Source organism: Hyaena hyaena, unplaced genomic scaffold (genome assembly GCF_003009895.1).
Source record: "Hyaena hyaena isolate Hyena2069 unplaced genomic scaffold, ASM300989v1 scaffold_835, whole genome shotgun sequence".
Classification (NCBI taxonomy): Eukaryota; Metazoa; Chordata; class Mammalia; order Carnivora; family Hyaenidae; genus Hyaena; species Hyaena hyaena.
Genome location: NW_024081472.1, coordinates 727,023 through 739,816, shown reverse-complemented (window position 1 = coordinate 739,816; position 12,794 = coordinate 727,023). Strand labels below are relative to the sequence as shown.

Here is a 12,794-nt window from a genome sequence, read left to right as displayed (position 1 = left end):
TTCAATATGCTCAGGGAGCATTTACTATTTGTCGCACCTGAAGTCTGGTAAGATATTCAAAAGGATTCTTTTTAACGTCAGAAGGTGGCCAAATTGGAAATTGATAGAGCTTGATAAAAACTTTTTCAGGTGGGGCGCCTGGGTGGCTTCGTAGGCTAAGCCTCTTGGTCTCGGCTGAGGTCACCATCTCACGTGTTGGGGGGGTTGCACCCTGCTTCCGGCTCTGTGCTGATGGTACAGAATCAGCTGATGGTACAGAATGCTTGGGATTCTCTCTCTCTCTCAGCCCTTCCCCGGCTCAGGCTTGCATGTGCACCTAAGTTCTCTCTCTCTCTCTCGAAATAAATAAACTTTAAAAAAAGAAGTTTTTAAGGCCTTGTCCCCTCAGCTAAAATGAAGCTATGTACCCAAAGGGAAAGAAGAACCATCCTGAAGTCTTTGTAGAAGGATTTACTAAAGATCGCAGACACGCAGCTCCGAAGCTGGAACACAGGAATGTTTTGATTTCCATCTCAGCCGAAAAGACTCTCCCTGATATAAACATGCAGACTGGCCGTGACGGATTTGAACGGGCCAGTCCACCAGGTGACCCCACTCAGGATGCACCCCCAGCCTCTGAGGAATTCAGTACAGCGGCACCTGCCTCACAAATCGAGTCTGACACGAAATGCAGCTCTAGAAACAACTCAGAGGCCACCTGTGCCTTTTCTCAACCCCCCAGACTCCCCTACTCGCTCAAAAGCTGTAAGTAAAAGTTTACGAAGGAACTTTCCAACAATGCATTTCATAGGATGTCTACTTAAACATCGTTTCCAAACTCTGTAGCATTTTCAGTTTCCCTTTTAACCCTGTGAGTCTGCCTTCCGTGTTCTTCCAACACGTAATCAGCACCTAAGGGCGTCGGGCAGCAGGTGGAGGCCCTGGGAAGGGAGCCCTTCTCGCCCAGGCGCCGGGAGGGGATGGTCACGAGGGCACGTCCTGCGGAGAGGTGCGGTCTCAGCAAGCGTGCTTCACCCCGACCGCATAACCTCCGCACGCCTCTGAGGCCAGGGATCCCGCCGTACATTTTGCATCCGGAAAAGTGTCGACTTTAGCTTCTAATTTAAAAAATAAACTTAAAGCAAACGAAAATGTCCCCAGGGCCATGCAACCCTGGGCTGCGTCATTTCATACTGATTTTTCAATACAGGGCTCCGTCGGCCTTTACCATCGGGGGAAGCAATAATTCGGTTAATTCTGGCAGAGAAAACAAATCTCCGTAGCAACCGCAGAGGCCCCCCGCCCGGAGCCAGAAACCCGGCCGCAGGCCGCGCGGCTCCCGCGGCTTCGGCGGTCCCGCGGCGGCCGGGTCTCGCGAGACTAGAGGGAGCGGCCGAGGCGCGCGGCGGGAGGCGGGGCATCGCGAGCGCGGCGAGCGCGGCCCCGCGGGCAGGGCGGCCGTCCGAGCGCGTGTCCGCGGGGCGCGCGGCCATGGCGCGGAAGTGCGGCCTGGTGCTGCTCGTGGCGCGGCTGCTGCTCGGCGCGGGCGTCGCGCGCAGCTCCAGCCCTCTGCCCCTGGTGCTCAACACCTGGCCTTTCAGGAACGCGACCCAGGCAGGTGCGCGGCGGCGGGGGCGGCCGGGGGCGGGCGCGGGGCCGCGGCCTGACCCCGCACGGCGCCCTCCCTGCCGCTGCTGCCTTTTAGAGGCGCGCTTGAACCCGCCTGTGCCCGCCCGGCCCGCACGCCCCCCGCCCGGCCGCTGCCCCCCGCGCAGTGCTTGGGGCCCTTGTGCAGGGACTCGTCGGGGCGCCTGCGCGTGCTTGCACACATCCATTCTGCCGTCCCGGGGGGCGAGGGGGGCGGTGGAGGGAGAGGTGAGGGGGGGAGGTGGAGGGAGGGGGCACGTGGAGGGAGGGGTGAGGGGGCGGTGGAGGGAGGGGTGAGGGGGCGGTGGAGGGAGGGGTGAGGGGGCGGTGGAGGGAGGGGGAGGGGGCGGTGGAGGGAGGGGCGAGGGGCCAGGTGGAGGGAGGGGGGAGGGGGGCGGTGGAGGGTGGGGCCAGGGGCCAGGGGGAAGGAGGGGGCGAGGGGGGCCGTGGAGGGAGGGGCGGCGAGGGGGGCGGTGGAGGGGGGGCTGGCTGCCTCTGGTCCGCCGCCCCACCTCTCCTTCCTGGCCCCTCCGGTCTCCCCAGTACCCTGAGCTCAACGGCCGCTTTGCAAACGGCCGTTGGTTTCCCATACACACCGTTTGTACGCTTACGTTTGCTGTTCCTGCTGACGTTGTGGGTTCGGCGCCCGCAGTACAGGGTTTCAGTGTGGCTGGCCACCGCACTTCCCGTGCCTGAGCCCTGCCTCTTGAGATTTTAAGTCCTGGAAACGTGACATTTTTGTTTCCTTGAAAGCTTTCTAAGCGATTTTGATTCGCGGCTAAGTGTGCGAACCACTCAACTCACCTCTTTCAAGAAGCCTTCCTTGCTTTACTGCCCTTATGAACGCCCGGTCTGAGCGAGCTGCCTATCTACTGTGCTTTCATTCAATCCTGTACATACCATGATCTTGTCATGTGTTTACTGGATTGTGTATATTTGCCTCATTCGTTCCCAAGACCTACTGCCCCAGGAGTAATTTCAGACTCCTTTTCCCCCATCTGAGGCTGCCGGTACAACTCACTGGGGCAGAACTGGCTCCAGAACTTGGTGGAGTGAAGGTTGGGTGGGAGAGGCAGTTGCATATTGTTCGGAAAAGATGGAAACAGGCCATGAGAAGGAAAGTCCCAGCTTGAGGCCAAAATGAGACAGAAAAGAAAGTGCGGGGTGGGCGGGGGCGCATATAGGTGTTCCCTGCAGTGAAAGGGGGATCTTCTTGACACTTGTTTCAATCCTGTAGATCCAGTACTAATACTTAAAATTACCAGTAGCACCTCCTTCCCTTCAAATAATTGTTTTGATTAGTAAAGACACTGACCTTGGAAGATCCCCCCCCCCTTGCCAATGTATGGGGTTCCACCGAACAAAGTAGTGCCAACGTGGCTTGAGAACTCTGTTCCCAGTGTGTGACCTTGAACAAGTTCCTTAACCTGTCTCGGTCTGTTTCCTCCTACTTAAAATGAGGACGCTAACTGTACGGTACTTACCTGAAAAGCTATGGTGCAGATTAAATGCATTAAGCCATGTGAAGCCCAGGTTGTCATTATTTGCTCTTCTGCAGTGGGTATTGAGAGTTGCAGTGATTGATGTTACCTCAATAAAAGTCCGAGTTGTGTATATTTTTAATCATCTAATGATACAGAAGAAATTTATAAGCCTATGCTCTAATGAACTTCCAATTTAACTGCCTTTTAGTGGCTTCAATTATAAAATTGACGAAGAGAAGACATTTCTTACACAGCACAGAAATATTAGTGGGTAAAAAAAAAATCTCACTTTACATCAATAGTGTTTAAATTCTTCACAGTAAATAGTTGCATTGTATAATTTTGTCTATATCACTCTTTTTTAGAGCTTAATAAAGTAAAAATCTCTTTAAGGGTAAACATGAAACTGTACTTTTAGATGAGTGCTCAAAACATTTCTGGTTTGTTGCATTTGGCATTCACTAAAAATCAATATATAAACCAGCACTACTGGCATTTGATTAACAGCGTGGAGGACGTTAGCATCTGGAGGCTCTCCCTTGGATGCCGTTGAGCAGGGCTGTGCCGTGTGTGAGAGGCAACAGTGTGACGGTACCGTGGGCTTTGGAGGGAGTCCTGATGAGCTCGGCGAGACCACGCTGGATGCCATGATCATGGACGGGTAAGAAATCTCCACTTCACCGCATGTTGAGTTATACTGATCAGCCTTCTGCTGAGAGCAAGATGGACAAATGTGTAAGCTTCATCAGGTCAGAACCCCTAGCTTATGGTACCTGGCCTTTCCAAACACAAGTTAAGAGAAAATCATCAGAATAATAGAAATATTACATGGATGCCGTAGGCAGTCTCCTGAGAACACAGAAAATTCCACACTATGGAGATACATCTCTGATGTGGTAAATAATCACCTACCTGCCATCCATGTACCCTGTGGTTTGCATGATCTGAAGATTTAAACTATTTTTAGAAGCCACGTTTAAAAGTCAGGAGGGGGGCACCTGAGCAGCTCAGTCAGTTGAGGGTCTGACTTCCGCTCAGGTCACGATCTCCTGGTTTGTGAATTCAAGCCCCCCATCAGGCTCGTGGCTGTCAGTGCAGAGCCTGCATTGGAGCCTCTGCCCCTCTCGCGCTTGCTTAAAAGTAAATAAAATATTAAAAAAAAAAAAAAAGCCAAGAGGAACTTGGCACTGGTGGTGCTGTTGGAGTATGTGGTAGATTGCTTTGCTATTTGTTCCTTAATTTATCTGATCGTGGGAATTTGTATGAACTTCATGGATGTGGTATCATGTTTAGGTTAAGACAGTTTTTATCCTACAAAGCCATTGCTTGGAGTAAATCAATGTTGTTTTTATCAGTGAACCTGAGAAAGTACCTTAATAAGTCTTATTGTGCTTCTTTTCTCGCAGCACTACAATGAACGTAGGAGCAGTGGGAGATCTCAGACGAATTAAAAATGCTATTGGTGTGGCACGGAAAGTTCTGGAACATACAACACACACGCTTTTGGTGGGAGAGTCAGGTATATCTTACCTACACTCGAGCTTTATCTAGTCCTTTGTCTACATTCTTCACTGTGAAAATATAAAATAGTAGGTAAAAGCCAACCCAAGGTCACATTCCAGCTGTTTTAGTTAATACCTCTTTATCCTCAGGTAAGTTACTTCTAAATTCAACTTTATTCATATGTGAAATAGGATTGTAAAAAACTAGTTCATTGTCTATGGAGAGATCATTGCTGGACGGAAATATTGAGTCAACATCATTTCTCTTCCTGAACGACTTGCACAGAGCATTCTTAACATCAGAAGATGGGCACCAGCGTATTTTTGCTATGGTTGTGTCCCTTGCTTGAATGTCTTCCAAGTTATATGTCAAAACTCATACAATTTTCTATAATCAAAAATTCTTTTTTAATTTTTAAAACATTTTTTGTTTATTTTTATTTATTTTGATGAGATATAGAGAGCAATGGGGGAGGGGCAGAGAGAAAGGGAGACAGAATCCGAAGCAGACTCCAGCCTCTGAGCTGTCCGCACAGAGCCCGGCGTGGGGCTCGAACTCATGAATGTGAGATTATGACCCGAGCCCCAGTCAGACACTTAACCGACGGAGCCACCCAGGCACCCTGAAAAATACGTTTTTAATGTTGTATGAGCTAATAACTCCAGTAGGCATCCTTCAGTTTTGCTGAAAGCCAGAATTAGAAACTGCCTGACAAACACAAAGACCCACTACTCACGCATGGAATCCAGTTGGCCCTTTGGGGTCTCAACACTGACATGGTACCCTAGTTAGAAAGGTAAGATTCTTTGTCAGGGAGCGGCGTGCTTTTCCTTTTGTGATGTACAGGAAGGGGGGTGGTGAAGGGGCTGGAAAGGAGAAGTGTACGCATTCCAAGGTTCTCAGGAAGATCAGATGTAGAAAGAACACGTGGCAGTTGAAAGTGCCTTAACACCGTTCCCGTCTGAATATTCCTCTGAACGCCCTTGTGCGCCCCCGGGAAGGATACCCCGCTTAAGAGACCGCTAGCCGAGAAGGCTTCCTGTACGTGTATTTTGTTTAGAAAACAGTGCTTAACTAATTTACTTTTTCCTTCTCTTCTTAATCTCCAGCCACCAAGTTTGCCGAAAGTATGGGGTTTATCAGTGAGGATTTATCTACCAAGACTTCCCGAGCCCTTCATTCGGATTGGCTTGCTCGGAATTGCCAGCCAAATTACTGGAGGGTACGTAGGCTTCATTCTTACAGGTAAATCATTAGCAAAGACTCACTGACAGCCCATCTGCTCTCTCTTGCCTACGGTGCTGGTTATCACTCTGGTAGCACTTTAGAAACAACGACTGAAGGGGACTCTTCAGTGCATGGATGCTCACGAACGTTCGTCAGCTGCTCCGCATGCACATCCCTGGTGGAAAACTCCTGGGTCCTTGCAGTAGCTTTCACACTGACAGATGTGCTGCAGGAAGCAGGGTGTCCTCAGTCAGACCTGCTCTGCTTGTATTTCCTAGTGACAATAGGTCTAAAAAAAAGTCTAAAAAACAAATCAGACTTTGGAAATCATTCGTCTAGAGTATGTCTTACATTTTGGCTGTGTGGAAGATACCCACTCTCTTGCCCCTTATTTGACTGGACCTCTACGATTCGGTGTCTAGTGTGCCAACGCTGGGTAATTTCTCCTCACATCACTGGGACATTTAGCATAAATCAGGTTCTCTTTGCCATCCAGAACCTTTCTGTGGACCGTCGTCTCATCTGTTTCTTCCCCCAAATCCTAATTGCCTATAAGTGACTAAGGAGCCTCTGAGCTTTGCATCTGAAAGCTGCGAATGTATAAAACCCGGTCTGGGGAGGCACGGAGTGCACTAATGAGTAAGACAGGTAGTAAGTTTCTTGATGAAATACTAATCCACATACACAGCCTAAATTTATGAATTCAAATTATTTTCTTGTGTCTTTATGATTCAGTTTACAAGTACAACTTAGAATATATTCTCCTGAACCTAGCTTTGAAATAAAGTTTTTTTTTTAATTTTAAATTTAAAGTTTATTTATTTGAGAGAGAGAGAATGAGAGAGAGAATATCCCATAGCAAGCTTCGCACTATCATCACGGAGCCTGATGCGGGGCTTGATTTCATGACCATGAGATCATGACCTGAGGCTAAATCAAGAATCAGATGCTTAACTGTCTGAGCTGCCAGGCACCCCAGAAATAAAGAACGTTTTTATTTTTTTTTTTTATTTTTAAAATTTATTTCTGAGAGAGAGAGAGACAGCACGAGCAGGGGAGGGTCAGAGAGAGGGAGACAGAATCCGAAACAGGCTCCAGGCTCTGAGCTGGCTGTCAGCACAGAGAACAACGCGGGGCTCGAACCCACGAACCGCGAGGTCATGACCTGAGCCGAAGTCAGACGCCTAACCAGCTGAGCCATCCAGGTGCCCCGAAGAACTTTTTTAAAATAGATTCTCCTTTAAATCTCAGAATTCTTCAATGGCCAGGGAACAAATGCTGAAATTTAAAGGTCAGGCTGTGTACCTGATTCCTTTGAGGATTAAGATCTAATACAAAAATCTTCATTTATATCTGCCATTGTGCTGAGAACTTTAGCCACACAGAGAGAGAGATGAGGGACTGTTTCCAGATATAGATGCCTATTATTCTGTGTTATGTAATTCTGAGACAAGACTCGGTATTAAATAAAATTATATCCATCTGTTTATATAAGACTTAGCTAATCTTTGGTTTTTAATTCATAGCTTTCCATTACCAGACATCTTCTTGTTTTCCTGCTAATGTTTAGTCATCGTATGGAACTGCTTGCCAATTTCTAAAATGAACCTTTCTAAAAAATAAAACTTAATTCTTGTTTGTAGAATGTTGTACCAGATGCTTCAAAATACTGTGGACCTTACAAACCACCTAGTATCTTAAAGCAAGATGGCCCTACCTATAAAGAAACAGGAGAGAATTACGGTCATGATACAATTGGTAATTTGCCTTTTCATATAATTTTTATGGTTAAAGTTCAGCCATTTTTTACAATTTTACTTTAGAGAGAGACTGCGTGAGCTGGGGAGGGGTCAAAGGGATAAAGAGAAAGAATTTTAAGCAGGCCCCACGCTCATCTCGGAGCCCAATGCAGGTCTCAATCCCACGATCCTGGGATCATGACCTGAGCTGAAATCAAGAGTTGGAGGCTTAACCGACTGAGTCACCCAGGCGTCCCAAAGTTCGGCCATTTTTAATTGCCTTCCCATTGTTCTTAACTTCTTTATCCCGATTGACATGCCACAAGGTGATTTTAACTGGTTTACCTGCTAAGTACGACGATAAATACGCACGTGCACATGCGGGGACACACACACACACACACACACACACACACACACATACACTTTTCACTGCATCTATATACGTTTGGTAAATTACTTTATACAAGGCCCCTTACAGCTAGTGATTATCCACTTGTAGATTTTTAAATCTGTATTTGATATTTAGTTGTTGGGTTTTCTTTTAGTTTTTATTCATTTACTTAAGTAATCTCTATATCCAACATGGGGCTCGAAGTCAGGACTTTTGACTCAGGAGTTGTGTTTTCTTCTGACCAAGCCAGTCAGGTGCCTCTGTTTGATGTGTAGTTAGTTCTTTAGTACTTTTACACTGTTTGCCATATTTGAGCTATTATGTTGAAAATTTCCCTTGTCCTATATCAGTGATGTTTTTAATTACCTTTGAAAGGTGACTGAGTAATCTGAAGTAAGGGTATGGAAAGTCTAGGCTCTGAAACAGCACAAATGACACAGTTGCTGTAAGTTTCAGTATTCCCAAGCTTCCTAATTTCTTCTGCCAGAAATTAATGAGTGGGGATATTTATATTACAAACAGCTCAAATGTTTCTTTGTCTTTGAGGGAAACCTCAGAGTTGATACCTACAATGATTTTTTTTTTAACTTCTAGGCATGGTTGTCATCCATGAAATGGGGCGTACTGCTGCCGGTACTTCTACAAATGGTATAAAATTCAAAATACATGGGTTAGTGTTTCTGAAAGAACGTATCTCGCCGGTATGTGTTGAGTATAAACCAGTATGCTCAAGGCGCTAATGGGAGATGCCAAACATAAAGCACAACCCTCCCCTCACAGCTGAGATAAGTAAGTGTGAAAGAAAATAAGTTAGTACGTGCTACGTGCCACAGGAGTGGGCGTCCCAGCCACCAGGAATGGCAGCGGTGGTCTGAGGAAGCGGGGCAGTCAGCTGGGGAGGCCAGATGAGCGTGCGCGCCTCGGGAGGGGAAGGGCACTTGGAGCAGAGCACGCTCAAGTCCCTTAGGATGGGAGAGAAATATCATGTATGTCGGGTATCAGGGAGGAGGACGAGCCAGAGTTCACAGGGTCCTGGGTCAGTTTAAAGATTTCTGGATTTTATCTTAAAGGAGAAGAAGAAACACTGAAGGTTTGTTACAAGGACAATCCTTGGTCAAATTCTGGCACATCAGATAGAAGGCAGGAGTAGATTACAGATGAGGAAAGCCAATTTGAACCTGTGGAGATAATCCGGAAATCTGATGATAAAGGACAGTAGTAATTGAACAGTCACCGTGAATCTGTGCCATCTTGATATATAACCAGCCGGTATCCAATTCTTACATAATTAGGTTTGGGGAAACCTTAGCTGAAAGACTGATGAAAATCTTTGATCTTTGTGTTCTGATGAAGAACTGGCTTAAAACAATACCGAGTGCTAAGTAGAAATATTGTGGAACCTCTCATAAAATACTGTTTGCATTTCACGCTCGGTGTCCTATCCTCAATTATTGTGCTGTGTCCTTCCAAAGTCGAGTAGGAGATTCACCAATACCTGGAGCTGGCGCCTATGCGGACGATGCCGCGGGAGCCGCCGCGGCCACCGGGGATGGGGACATCCTGATGCGCTTTCTGCCAAGGTGCGGCCCCTTGCATACGTGACCCTTGGAGTCCTTAGAGAAGATGTTGTCTGTCGAGACAGAAAGTAATGGCTTGTGCCACGCAGTCTGATTTTGTGGGCACCAGAGCTGCTTAGAAATTGTGCGTCTGCACTCTCCACCTATCATTTTTGATGATGATAATTCAAATTAAGTAATCATTGTCCTCTGAAATAGAATATTTCTTGCTTTACTTCACAGATGAGAACACTTATGATGCATTTAAGTAATTTATGTAAGGCCACTGAGTAAAGGAGGGGTGATAATTGGTGATAAAAGAGGGCAAGTCAGTCACCGTGTGCAATTAATTACTGAAAGATGATCATTACGACTGGATGTTTTGCACATGCCCGGTATTTCCCCCACTGCTTGTAGCCCCATCTCCCGTTTCAATAGAACCTCTCTTTTTTATGACTTCTGGCCGTTGTTACTGAGTAGCAGTTATTCACCCAGAGCCAAAGATAATAGCCCTCATCTGACATTAAGGGACAGATTAGTTGAAAAGGTAGACACTGGGTCAAGGTTTACTTCCGTTCATGCTGGTGCTTTCACAGGAGCTTCTGACTTCCCTTTATGTATTTTGCCACACGTGACAGCTTTGATGGTTTTAGGTTTCGGGTTTCTAACTTCAGGTTAACACACGTGGACTTAGCTCCTTCTGTGATGCTTATGTTTCGCCTCTGTTTAAACCAGCTACCAAGCTGTAGAGTACATGAGAATGGGAGAAGATCCAGCCCTAGCCTGCCGGAAAGTGATTTCAAGGATTCAGAAGTATTTTCCAAACTTCTTTGGGGCTGTGATATGTGCCAATGTGACCGGAAGTTATGGTAAGTTTTATTTGGAATTCATATTGGGGCGAACTTGTAAACGTTGTTGAAAACATACACTTAAAAATACTGTAGTGTTTTTCTGCTCCAATAGAGTGGCAACAGGGACTGTGTTGGGTAGGCACTGGGTAAATGTTAACTGTTGACCTGTCAAGACGCCCAGAGTGCTTGAGTACACCTTAAACCCCCTCTTTGGTTGACCACCGGTGGTTAGGACCCCATCTTTGGCTCTTAGTTCGTATCTTTGACATTGGTCCTACGTCAGGGTTGAGCTGTAGCTCCAGTACGTGCTGAGAAGGGCTAACTCTAGTCAAATGATTTTATTAATTCGAGGTCGATAGGGACAAATGATCTTCCCTGCTTCTTTTCCATTCATTATATTAATGTCTCAGTCATTTAGACCTTCTTGGGGCTCCAAGGTACAAAATGCATTACTAATTAGTAAACTGAAGAAGTTGGCAGAATTATTTTTGCACAGCATTGGAGGCCTGTCCTTTGCTTCATTTACTTTCTGGATGAGCCTGTCACAGTTTCAAAGTGCTTCAAGATCACCCACTGCTGCCTCTCATTAGTGCATTTTCAGATGGGGAAGAGATACGGCATACTGATCAATATAACTTATTAGGTTAGACTGCTTGTTATTGTTCTTTGATCTTTTCCTTCCCACAGTTCTGTATTTGAAAAACTTGTTTGAGGAATTCCTAATTCTTTTTTAAGTACCGAGATACCAAAGTCGATAGACGTTATGGGGGGCGGGGGAGAAGGCTTCATGTTTAAAAGTAAGTTGGTTTGATTGATTCCGTCTTAAGAAATAAACCTGAGAAGGCTCAGAGTTGGATTTAACAAGATGTAAAAATGACAATGAGATCACTGTAGATGAATTTAAAATGGACTCGTTCCTTAAATTATTGGCCTTAGAAGGGTCCTGTGCAAGGTGTTTGTGGGGTGGGAGGGGAAGAAACCCCCCACTGTCATAGGAATAGGGCGTCAGTGAGGAGGACTGGATTAGTGGCAAAGAGCCCGTCTCCCTTCCTGTGGGAACAGAAAAGTAGAGAAGAAAGGGACCGAGGGAAGGAAGAATTAGGGATGGCTGACGGTCACGTCCCAGTGGCTAGGGAAAGAAGGTCCGTAGCCCTTGCCTACGAAAGTATTTTTGCCAAGAACAGGATCTACAAACAGAGTATAGTAATAGCAATGACAGCATGCGTGCATAGAGCCAGAACTCCGCCTGGATACCGAGGTTCAAAGAGACGGCTTTCCCACCGCCCTTCCTTCCTCCCCTGGGGCGCCCCCCGGCTGGTCAGTACACTCGTGTGCTCTGGGTGGCTCTGCTCACCTCGGGTTCACGACAGCCGACGGCGAGGCCAGGAAGCTACAGTGGGGACTGGCTGCAATGTGTGCATTCTCTACTCACCCACGTAACTTCCTCTTTTCTTGGCCCCAGGTGCCGCTTGCGGTAAACTTCCAACATTTACTCAGTTCCGTTTCATGGTTTATAATTCCCTAAAAAATCAGCCAAGTGAAGAAACAGTAGACTGCATCTAATCCATCTTGTCTGTCAGCGTCTATATTTAAAGAAGAAAGAAACAGAGGCTGCGGAGGTTACTCACCATCCTCTATCAGGTGCCTCATGTAGTCTACCTTCTTTGTGTGAAATAAGCAAATAAGCACAAGAATAAATGTGTGCTGAATTAGCACTTGCGCTTTCTATATCAGAAATGTTTTTTTATAATGTCCTTTTATCTCAGCTTTGTATAACCCTTTAACATGAATTTGTATGTGTGTATTTCCTGTATGTTTAAATTTTAAGTGATCTTTGGATTTCTGCTGAATGTTTCAAGACATTGCAACTCCGGGGATTAATTTCCTGAGTGATATATTAAGGCCAAAAGGAATAATGTGTATTTGGATACTTATAATAATTAGAGTATCCAAGTTTTTAGAGCCAGTGAGTCTAAACGTAACAGTGAGTCATAGCCTCATTAGTCCTGGGGGCGCCTGGGTGGCTCAGTCGGTTAAGCGTCCGACTTCGGCTCGGGTCAAGATCTCACAGTTGGTGAGTTCGAGCCCCTTGTCAGGCTCTGTGCTGACTGACAGCTCAGAACCCAGAGCCTGATTCGGATTCTGTGTCTCCTTCTCTCTCTTAATCCTCCCCTACTCGCACTCTCTCTCTCTCTCTCTCAAAACTAAATAATAAACATTAAAAAAAAAACAACAGCATGATTAGTCCTGATTCATTTTCATCACCATAGAGTGATGGGCCTCTTATCACTGATTCTCAGTTTTACATGATGCTCCCTACTGACTTGAGGGAGAAAGAATGCTGTTAATAAGAAAGATGCTGTTTGTTTTGCACGTATTCAAAAATATGGGCAATCTTCTGAGGAGCAGTTGTG

General features: G+C 46.3%; 1 protein-coding gene across 1 annotated transcript; it reads left to right on the top strand.

Annotated features, from left to right (window-relative positions):
* The first annotated feature begins 1,433 nt into the window (after positions 1 to 1,433).
* On the top strand, positions 1,434 to 12,117 carry AGA (aspartylglucosaminidase). The gene is made up of 9 exons (XM_039219796.1): positions 1,434 to 1,597; positions 3,618 to 3,771; positions 4,517 to 4,629; positions 5,723 to 5,835; positions 7,484 to 7,598; positions 8,568 to 8,643; positions 9,446 to 9,553; positions 10,265 to 10,398; positions 11,843 to 12,117. The coding sequence occupies exons 1-9, from the start codon at positions 1,471 to 1,473 to the stop codon at positions 11,941 to 11,943; spliced, it is 1,041 nt and encodes a 346-aa protein (XP_039075727.1). The 5' UTR covers positions 1,434 to 1,470; the 3' UTR covers positions 11,944 to 12,117.
* Positions 12,118 to 12,794: the final 677 nt, after the last annotated feature.